Here is an 11,543-nt window from a genome sequence, read left to right as displayed (position 1 = left end):
GAGGACGTGGTAGCCCTCGAGTTCCTCCACGCTGATTTTGGTCCGCGCCGGCAAGACCACCGGTACCCCCCATATCTGGGAGGCCTTCCCCTATCCGCCACCTGAGGACGCGCCCGATGGGAGACCAGAAACTCCACACGGGAACCTAACCTAACCTAACCTAACCTAACCTAACCTAACCTAACCTAACCGAACCTAACCGAACCTAACCGAACCTAACCTAACCTAACCTAACCTAACCTAACCTAACCTAACCTAACCTAACCTAACCTAACCTAACCTAACCGAACCTAACCGAACCTAACCTAACCGAACCTAACCTAACCTAACCGAACCTAACCTAACCTAACCTAACCTAACCTAACCTAACCTAACCTAACCTAACCTAACCTAACCTAACCTAACCTAACCTAACCTAACCTAACCTAACCTAACCTAACCTAACCTAACCTAACCTAACCTAACCTAACCTAACCTAACCTAACCTAACCTAACCTAACCTAACCTAACCTAACCTAACCTAACCTAACCTTACTTCGCAAATTTAAGTGGCATTTTCACGCATTTTCCGGATATTTTCCAGATATTTCCCTGGCATTTTCCGGTAATTTCCCAAGCATTTTCCGGGAATTTCCCAGGCATTTTCCGGGGATTTTCCGAGCATTTCCCGGGGATTTTCCCGATGTTTTCCAGACATTTTCCAAAAATTGAAAAGTGAATATTTTTCATTCTATAGGGAAATCAAGTTTTCAGTATTTGGATTTTTTTTTATTAATTATAAATAAACTAATAATTATAGAAGTGGAGCAATTACTGATTCTGATGGAGCATTTTTTTGAGATATTAATAATTAAAAAAATAAAACTTTCCGCGCTAACTTCCTTCCGGTCATTTAAATGCATTATAATTATTTATTTATCTACCCAAATACTTAACTGTTCTAACAGAAACCGTGTCGATCTCGGTCGTCCACACTCCACAAGTCAGTTTATTTCACAGGGTGTTTTTTTCTTAAAATAGTACCGTATTCAGAAAAATTTCATTTTTTGCATAGGTACACCGATAAACTTTGCGAAAAATCTCTATTATTCTCTTTCTGTATGCATTATTCATCATCATTATCATCACCATCAGCCAACATAGTACATTCCCACTGCTGGGACACGGGCCTACTATGAGGGAACAGTCTAGGTATAATATAATCTACCACGCTGCCCAAGTGTGGGTTAGCTGATGTCACGCGTCGAACTTTTGAGTCTTCGACATGTCGGTTTCTTCACGATGTTTTCCTTCACCGTTTAGCAGTAGTGATGCTATGCCCTTGCAGCGCAAGATAAATTGAAAATCAATTTATTTCCTGCACACTTTCGTCGTGATCGCCCTACTTATCGATTTGAAATACCAAGTCCTCACTCCTCACGACTGAGCCTCCACTGCATTATGTATTACTAGCTGCGCTTCGCGGTTTCACCCGCATGGCTCCGCTCCTTTTGGTTATTATATTACTTATATTATAAAGCTGAAGAGTTTGTTTGAACGCGCTAATCTACTACTGGTCCGATTATAAATAAATAAATTACTAAAATATGGTGATACAATTACATAAATAAAAAAAGTACAAAAATGTTCAGCCAATACAATATAGCATGCAAAATAGTTACCATAAAGGAGTTAATGGTCCGTTCGGGTTAAACTTTCCATGAACTCCTTTATGGTATAGAAGTTTTTTCATTAAGCCAATTATGAAGAGTTTTTCTAAATTTATAATATTCTTTACAGTCTTTAAGTTATTTGGCAGATGATTGAATATTTTAATGGCCATACCCACGCAACTTTCCCTGAATATGACGATACGAGGGTTCTCCCGTAAATTTTTATTTTCAAGCCATCGTATCATTTTGTCAATTGTGGAATTTATGTCAAGTTCATGATCTTTAATTTTTGAAAAATTCTTTTCGGTGTTTGATAGCTCATTTATCGAGGAAGGCTATAGCGAAATAATTTTTGTAATCGGACCTGAGTAGTTCCTGAGATTAGCGCGTTCAAACAAACAAACAAACTCTTCAATAATCAAACCTATTAACTGATTTTATGTACAACTTTTTGATACTAATTTGTTACTGAGCTTAGGGGTGTCGGGTCAATGCAATGAAACACAGGTCGGAGTCTATCGAGCGTATATTGGCACTAGGGTTACAGGGTGGCGGGGCGGGACTAGGCCTTCAGCACGTCGGCGGTGGCGAGGCGCGGGTAGGAGGGCTTGGTGAGCACGCCGCACGTGTTGGAGCCCGCGTGCACGCGCACGTAACCGGCGTCGCCCCACGAGCTCGTCCACGAGTTCTTCAGCACGAAGTGCTGCTCGCCCTCGCTGGTGCCCCAGCCCACGGCCAGCACCGCGTGCTTCAGATATTTCGATGTCTTGCCGCTGAAACGTTATTAGAGAACGATATTTTTTTCCATAGAGTATTTATACTTATATATAAAAGAATCATCAAAACTTCTGAGGTAAAAAAACGAAAAAAAAAATACAATCGAATTGAAAACCTCCTCCTTTTTTGAAGTCGGTCGAAAAGTGCATTACATTTAACAAGTTATATTACCATCGGTCGTCATATAGAACGCCCGCATTGTAGCTGATGAAGCTCTTACAGTGGGCGTCCACCAACACCACGCTAGGCGCGTGCTCCTTTATCGCCACCTGGTCATCAGATCGATGATTAATGTCGGTCTCGAGAATTAAGTGCAACGTTCGTCGCATTGGAAGTTTAAATTAAAATCGGCGCATACTTTGAGAGCGGGCACGCTGTTCTCCGTCACGTTGACGTGTCCGCTGATGCGCGTCACGGCGGCCACCTCTTTCTCGCGACATTGCTGCTTCTAGACCGTGTAAATACACATATTATATTATATATTAATAAAATTAAAAATTGAAAAAATGTGTTATGTTATTAAACCCAAAACTCGTGAATGACTCGATCGAATCCTTTATTTTTTCGTGTTTAGTGCAAAACATCTTTGAACTTTTGTATCTTTTTATTCTTATATATATTGTAGTTACTAATAATGAAATATATTGTATAAACACATCGTGTGAAAATACACAGTTTTTAAAACTCATGAAAATTTCAGCAAAATTTCAAAGTCGCGTCATGGCAATAGTCAATTTCAATAATATAATATCTTCTCTGAAATTTTTAAAAATATTTTACGATCACGTTTCGTGAGATACGGCCTGCTGTCAGACGGACAGACAGACAGACATCAAATTCTCAGTAATAGGGTCTAGTCTCACCCTTTCGGTACGGAACCCTAAAAACTACCTTCTGTACAAAAATCTCTGTCAGCTAACAATCATTTGAGGTCAAAACAAATACTTTTGAAACTTTGAAAGATCAGCTAGTTAAAACCATGTTTAAACGTCAGTCGAATCACCATCGACTTGTAGGGGTACTCGTCGAGTGCCGGCAGGCCGCGCTCGCGCACGTAGTCGTACGCGCTGCTGGGCCACGTGCCTTTGCATCCTTTACCCCCGAACCTGCGATCATTCTCATTTTATAACACCACGGATATAACATAATATATATATTTTTTATTCGTAATAATTCTGAATTGATTATATTAAAATGTTTCATTTTATTTAATTCATGCAAATTAAAACTTTTTTTAAAAGACGAAATTTATTAATTTTCCATCTTATAGAGATAATTATATAAAATAAATAAGAAGCTATAGTTAAAAAAATGAAATTATTGTATTGTCACCGAACCTTGATGAAGTGTACAAACTTTTGAATTAGATCTGTCTGTTTAAAGCGGGTCAAAAATCGAGACTAAATGAGTCGGTTACATACAAACATATCAATAAATTAAACATATTTATTGATTGTATTATATGTACAGGCAACTATTTACAATTTTGCATACGTCCGATCAATCCGATGATGCGTTTCAATAAGCAAATGTTTATTAGAATGGACAACGCGTGAATGAATGAATAAAAGATAAATAAATCATCCTTTAGGCTTGATTTTGACCCACTTTAAATGAACAGATTTAATTCATTAAGTACACTTATCAAGGATCGTTGACAATACAACAATTTTACGAGCGTAAGCGGGTTTTTTAGTTTTTTAATAGATAAAAAACTAAAAAACCCGTGCACAAATGCAAGTCAACAAAGTCTAGGGATATTTTTTATTTCCACCTTGGTGAGAAAAACTAACATTTTTAGTTAAAATAAAAAAGAAACATGAATAGTTTTTATTTTGTATTAAAGACCTTAAAATTAATCTTATATATAAAATTCTCGTGTCACAATGTTAGTCTGCATACTCCTCCGAAACGGGTGGACCGATTCTCATGAAATTTTCTGTTCATATCGGGTAAGTCTGAGAATCGGCCAACATCTATTTTTCATATGTACCACGGGCGAAGCCGGGGCGGGCCGCTAGTCTTATATATAAAATTCTCGTGTCACAATGTTAGTCTGCATACTCCTCCGAAACGGGTGGACCGATTCTCATGAAATTTTCTGTGCATATCGGGTAAGTCTGAGAATCGGCCAACATCTATTTTTCATATGTACCACGGGCGAAGCCGGGGCGGACCGCTAGTTATCTATAATTCTTCCAATTAAAATATTACAAAATTCTTCATAGATTTTTAGATATTTGTAGGTACAATAAAAAATATCCCTAGACTTTGTTGATGTGGGTATATGAATTTTTAAGTGATTGTAGATCACTTTGACGTAGAAACGGAATTGTCCGCAAGTAAAATAAGAATAAGCATTACGGGCCCGAGCAGTCGACGAGGCACTGCGGCGACAGCGGCACGAGGCGGCCCGTGCGCATGTACAGCGCGCCCTCCACCGCGCCCGCCACCGCGAACGCCCAGCACGACGCGCACGTCGTACCCTGGTCTGCGAGAGAGGAGGGAAACGTATGAAATCCAATCGACTTAGCGCTTTGGACCATTCAAACGTGCATCTCTAATATGACATGTTAAAAACTTTCTGACTGAGGAATTTATGAGGAATTAATAAAGGAAATTTTAATTAAGTACTTTAAGTTTCAGTACCTTCTATACGAACTGTTCACGCTTTAAGGTTTCTAAACAGATATTACATGTGCTGCGACTCACTCTGCACGGGCGAGACGCCCATGGATTGGAAGCTGTCGGGCAGGCTCGCGTCCTTATCCTGCAGCTCGCTGCGCGAGTAGGGGAAGCGGTCGCCGGTGTCGAGGCTGCCGGTCGACTCCACGCCCATGAGCTGGTCCTTCTCGGCGTCCAGCCGGTCGCCCAGGTGGTTGACGCCCAGCGACGTGGTGCTGCCCTGCCGGTTGGCGGACGACGTGAAGCGCGCGGTCTGCATCAGCAAGTTCTTGCGCACGGCCTCCTCGGTGTCGTCGCCGTATTTGCGGTTAAAGTCCGTTTTAAACCTGAGTAATTCCAGTGTGAGAGGTATCTATACGTTCATACAAAATATATTACCGACCGGAGTACGAATTATGTACCTATATTATGTTCGATAGGCCTATTATAGACTAGAGTAGATAATTTTTGAAACAAAAAAAAATCGCAGTCGGATGAAACCCATTAGAAAAGGAGGGGAATATGATAAAAATGTAAGGAAAAATAAATTACGGTCAATCCGAGTTCGGGAAGCGGGAGGGGGGAGCTTTTAAGAGAAAAAAATGGTTTCTCTCGATTTCCGACAAAACTACAAGTCCTATAGAAAAAAGTTCAATCGCAAAGTTGTAGGTAATTAAAAGTTCTACAACTTTTGTATTCACAATTTTTTCACATAACCTCAAAATTTAGGTGAAAAATTCAAAAAACCAAGTTTTTGGTCTTTTATTTTTATCTACTTCAAAATTTATTTTTTTTCTACGAAATTTGGTGGAAACTTACTTTATTATGTCCCAAATACACTGTAATTTATTTGATTGAAAATATTTATTTTTTCGCCTTATTTTGAATTAATACCAAAAAAAACAACCTAATTTTCAATCGAAAAGTCACCCGTCAAAATTTCAGTTTTTTTCAAAAACTTGGGGTGCCTTTTATTCATTGAAATCTCTACTTTAATATGGTGTAAAAAAAATAAACACCACCATAGGAAATGTTCTCAGGAAATGCATACAAACAGTCTGAAAATTAGCTTTTACTAAATCAGGCACACTTCTCGAACTACCTGAAATGTTTTTATCGACATCATTTTGCTTTTGAATATGCTGTAAAATATTAAACTTAGAATAGATAATTATTTTTCTTTTGAAATATTACCGAAAAGCCGATACAAGAAAAGATATAGAGTTCAAGAAGTGTGCCTGATTTAGTAAAAGCTAATTATCACACTGTTTGTATGCATTTCCTGAGAAGATTTACTATGGTGGTGTTTATTTTTTTTACACCATATGAAATTAGAGATTTCAATGAATAAAAGGCACCCCAAGTTTTTGAAAAAAGCTGATATTTTGACGGGTGACTTTTCGATTGAAAATTAGGATGTTTTTTTGGTATTAATTCAAAATAAGGCGAAAAAATAAATATTTTCAATCAAATAAATTACAGTGTATTTGGGACATAATAAAGTAAGTTTCCACCAAATTTCGTAGAAAAAAAATAAATTTTGAAGTAGATAGAAATAAAAGACCAAAAACTTGGTTTTTTGAATTTTTCACCTAAATTTTTAGGTTATGTGAAAAAATTGTGAATACAAAAGTTGTAGAACTTTTAATTACCTACAACTTTGTCATTGAACTTTTTTCCGTAGGACTTGTAGTTTTGTCGGAAATCGAGAGAAACCATTTTTTTCTCTTAAAAGCTCCCCCCTCCCACTTCCCGAACTCGGATTGACCGTAATTTATTTTTCCTTTTATTTTCATCATATTCCCCTCCTTTTCTAATGGTTTTCATCCGACTGCGATTTTTTTTATCTTTTTATTATTTTTGAAGGCTTCTACCCCAGTCTATTAGCTTATATCTAAACTAGGCGTATGACACAGACATACGACAGTAATTCATCGAACACAGTACATAAATATATATTTTATACTAACTTTCACCCGCATAGCTCCGCTCCTGTTGGTCTCAGCGTGATGATATAATATACCTAGCCTTATAGCCTTCCTCGATAAATGGTCTATCCCACCAAAAGCATAAATGTAAAAATTGGAGCCAAGTTCAATCGTTGACTTAATTTGCCGAAAAAAGAATTGAGATCGAAATGTGTGCCAACTGCCAAGTTCTGAAGACAGTGCAGAAATTTATTTACAAAGATGTATTAAGTTCTTAGGTGAACTTAAAACTCAATTGTTTTATTTTCCCTTAGAGAATAACGTTTCTTCCAAAATATAACTATTTTAATTTGAATAATATAATTATTTTCACAAAGCAAACAACTACACCTGACACTCATGAATAAAGATTTATTTTTAACTGCAATATTTTTATTTATTTTAAGCTTAATTATTAGCTAGAACTAGATTTTCACCAGTGGCTTCGTTCGTGTGGACAACAGAATTTTGTACTTCGAAAATTTTCGAAAAGAGGCAGTATGAATTTTTTTCTTAATTAATTTCGTATATCGCGTCAACTGTTTATGTTAGAAAAAAAAATTACAAACATTTTGAAGACCTTTTTTCATTCATACACATTTTTTACAAACATTATGGGAGCATTATCGACCTTATAATTTATTGTTTAAGTTTAATTAAAGAGAATACATAATAATTACTTTTGAAGAGCCACATCATATTTGGGGTCGCGGAAGGGCAGCGTGAACTCGCGCAAGGGGTCGAGCCGCGCGAATTGTTCCGGGTCGGAGCGGCTCAGCGTGTCCTTCTCGTCGCACAGCTCGTCTGAAACGTAGTGCAACGTGGAATGACTCATCACTCATCACTCATCACATAACCTATGAAAAACCTGAAAGTCTCGTAGAGAGTATCTTTCAATTTGATATCTTACCAACATTGGGTGTGAAGAAGGCAGCATCCTTTTGTTCGATCCTCACGTCTAAGTAGCTATGTTGGTAGCCGTCGCAGTCCGCCCCCAGCGCGGAGCTGTCCGTTGCCACGTTGTACCTGTAAACGGCACACGATCGAATATGTATAATGTATGAGGTCCATACATCATACGATTAACTTTATTTTCAAAATTTAATCTCTCTTACTTGTTTCGATTCAAATTGTTTACATGTAAGTAAGGTGACATATTATGGAAGACTGTGATGGAAGTGTGTCTCGTAAGTAACATTCGTAAAAATGTTACAAAGTGTGGCTCTTTCAAACATAAAAGAAGTCTTACTGAACTGCATAATAAAAAAGGCAAATTTAGGTGTCAGGGTGCAGACGGAAACGGTATTGAGAAATGAGTGACTGACTGCAGCGGCACAGGATGGTCGTCGCGGTCGCGCGCCAGCAGCAGCTCGTGGCGCACGGTGAGGCGCTCGCCGCTCGCCGCGCCCTGCTCGCCCGGCGCGCCCGTCACCTGCCGCTGCCACCGCTCCACCGACGTGTTGCCCTCCGCGTAGCCTGCGCCGCAACACACAGACACGCACGCGGTTAGCGATTGGAGAAAAGCTAATTGCTCAATCTGGTGTTTTAATCGATTACATATACAATCGAACATTGTATAAACTGTAATTGATTAAAATACCTAGTAAGTAGGTACCTATTATAAATAGATTTTGATACATGTTAATACGTCGGGGTCACGTGAAGTTGTCTTGTTTATGCTAATATAACATCACCACACATTACATCTAACCGTACATAGGAATTATTACCAGCGAAGGTGAACTGAGTGAAGTCGGGCAGCGCGGGCGGGAGGCGGTCGTCCGCCTCGGCGCGCTGAGGCTCCGAGATGCCGCAGCGCCGCGTGCTCTTGCCGCCGGACCGGTCCACGTGCACCTACGCACAGTTACATTGTGGTTACATTGCCGTCGACTTAAATATATCTATAATAACAATAAAAAATCCCGAAAATAAACTTATGTTATTACTAAGCAAGGCAATACGTTATTGACTCACTTCAAAATACTGCACTCTGCCATCAGGCAGGAAGGTGCGGTAGGAGGACGCAGAGCCTTCGTGGAAATCTACGCGAACGGAACCACTCGCGGCGTCGTACCTGCAAGCAGCGACGTGCAACGTGAAAAATAATATACAGCGTGTGGCGTACCGCGTAGTGAACGGATTACCTGGTAACTGGATATTATACAGAACGTTGTGGCGGTTTGAAAAAATGCAAGTTTTTCATACCAAAAGTCTGTCGGTATCCGAGAAATTCGACATTTTTCGAAAATTATATGAAATTATACCTTTTGCCACTTTTTCTGGTGCTGTGTATCTTAGCTATGCTTAACTTCAAAAATCCATTTTATTGCTGAGTTGATTCAACTTCAAAATATTTATTTGATAAATGTGGAAAGTGAAAAAATAATTATAATGTATCGTTACATTCAATTAAATTTTATAACGTTCAAAGTAGCCACTATGCTCTTATACAAACTCTACATATTTTATTACTAGATTTCCACCCGCGGCTTCGCCCGCGTTTTCAAAGGAAAACCCGCATAGTTCCCGTTCCCGTGGGATTTCCGGGATAAAACCTATCCTATGTGTTAATCCAAGTTACCCTCTATATGTGTGCTAAATTTCATTGTAATCGGTTCATTAGTTTTTACGTGAAAGAGTAACAAACATCCATACATCCATACATCCATACAAACTTTCGCCTTTATAATAGTATTAAGATATTAATGAATGCTTGCTTCAAGCTGCTTGCATGTAATATTTCGTGCATCTGAAAGAGTGGCAAAGGGGGAAAATTTATAAAATTTTCGGGAATTTAATAAATAACTTGCATTTTTCCTAAGCATTTTTCTGAACCGCCTCAACATTCTCTATCTCCAGTTACCAGGTTAACCATTAATTACCTACAACACACCTTGTATATGTTACCGGAAATGTATGAAATCAAGGAATTGTACCTATACAAATCCTAGGAAATGTACGTACGATTCCGATACTATTTAGGAAATGTATAGATATCCTAGGAAATGTATAATTTTCCTCGGAATTGTATATTTTTATTTTATTTTTATTTTTCTTTATAAGGGATAATAAACAGCAGAACAGTGGTTAATTATACAATAAAACTTAATCTAAATACAGGTATAACTGTCCAACCAACAACTTTATCCACAGTTTGGATACATACATTTTTATACGTGCAACAAATGCGAATAAGAAAAAATAAATATAAATGTGCACTTAGCCATGGTAATAAAAATAAAATAAATCAAAAATTAGAGATAAAGGTAGAGGGACGCAAAATAAGATAGGTTATTGCATGTTGAGGAGCAGATCAACTAAACTTCTACGAAACTTAAATTTTGAATTCGAAAAAATGTCAAGGTCAGAGAAATTTTTATTAAAATAATTGTCAACAACATGACGTATATATACGTCATGGTGCTACTGGAAATCCGTAATAATTATCTTCGATTTAATTTACGTTAACCTTTAAACTTTTCAATAACTACGTTCGCTCGGTGGATTCAGGTTCTATAATATAATATTATAAAGTACAATCAATCTCACCAAGCCGTGTAAGGTTCGGTGTAGTCGGCGCGCGGCACGGTGAGCGCGCCGACGAGCGCGATGGAGCGCGTGATGCGCGGCGTGGGCGGGCGCAGCTGCGACTGGCGCGCGGAGCGGGAGCGCGCGGGCGCGGGCGGGCGCGCCAGCAGCCGCGGGCCCTCGAGCGCGGGCGACGGCCCGTTGGCCAGCCGCGCCGCGCGGTCGTGCTCCGACAGCAGCAGCGGCGGCAGCGCGGGCGCGCGCGGCCGCTGCTCGCGGAACAGCCGCACTTGCTCCTGCGACGAGACTGCGCCGAGACACGATAGTGGCCGTAGTAGACAACATATTTTAATCATTCAAAAATAAACAAATATTATTTAAAAAAATCCTTTCTTGCACTGTTATAATATTATCCTGAAATAAAATTCAAGACCAAAATTCTTATCACCGGCGGTCAACAAATTAATACATATTTCCAATTTAGCCTCTAGCAATATCAAATTGATTCTTTATCTTGATATTGGTTTTTAGGGTAGGTAAAGGGGATGGGACCCTATTTCTGAAATTTTCCTGTCTGTCAGTGCGTCCATCTGCTATCAATATTCAAAATACATTAATTTAAAAATATTTGTTCTATTTCCGCTTAATTATTCTTTTTCTTTTTTAGGTAAATTTTCTAAATCATTTTGTGAATACATATCGCACGCTGAGAACGAAAGTGACCTAACTCAAAATTTTGCAAAAATGAGTTATACTCATAAAATGACTCAGAATAAGGTATTCTATCATTTAATAAATCAAAAACTATCCTATGTCACCTAGAAACCGAAAAACACGTATGTTGCGTCTCTTTATAATTTGCGTATTTTAAACGTCCCTCCGCTAAAATAGTGACCGTTTTAGTATTATGTCGGCACGGTGATTACATTTCTTAGTTTTAAAGTGATTTAATCCT

At 38.7% G+C, this 11,543-nt stretch overlaps 1 protein-coding gene across 1 annotated transcript in view; it reads right to left on the bottom strand.

Moving 5' to 3' along the window:
- Positions 1–2,164: 2,164 nt before the first annotated feature.
- The window catches only part of LOC149897826 (uncharacterized), a 29,564-nt gene continuing 20,185 nt past the window's right edge, over positions 2,165–11,543 (bottom strand). The window contains exons 6-17 of the mRNA XM_090116134.1: positions 10,610–10,895; positions 9,035–9,134; positions 8,791–8,914; positions 8,386–8,536; positions 7,971–8,086; positions 7,741–7,864; positions 5,142–5,440; positions 4,794–4,920; positions 3,433–3,535; positions 2,788–2,877; positions 2,601–2,698; positions 2,165–2,425 (exon numbers count right to left, since the gene is read on the bottom strand). Of these exons, the coding sequence (XP_089972260.1) occupies positions 2,215–2,425; positions 2,601–2,698; positions 2,788–2,877; positions 3,433–3,535; positions 4,794–4,920; positions 5,142–5,440; positions 7,741–7,864; positions 7,971–8,086; positions 8,386–8,536; positions 8,791–8,914; positions 9,035–9,134; positions 10,610–10,895 (1,829 nt within the window). The 3' untranslated portion in view covers positions 2,165–2,214. The remainder of the gene's footprint in view (positions 2,426–2,600; positions 2,699–2,787; positions 2,878–3,432; positions 3,536–4,793; positions 4,921–5,141; positions 5,441–7,740; positions 7,865–7,970; positions 8,087–8,385; positions 8,537–8,790; positions 8,915–9,034; positions 9,135–10,609; positions 10,896–11,543) is intronic.

The sequence above is a fragment of the Colias eurytheme genome, chromosome 25 (genome assembly GCF_061535395.1).
Source record: "Colias eurytheme isolate Ceu_HAF_F1 chromosome 25, ilColEury1 Martin Lab GWU primary, whole genome shotgun sequence".
Classification (NCBI taxonomy): Eukaryota; Metazoa; Arthropoda; class Insecta; order Lepidoptera; family Pieridae; genus Colias; species Colias eurytheme.
This window is presented reverse-complemented; position numbering and strand designations above follow the sequence as displayed.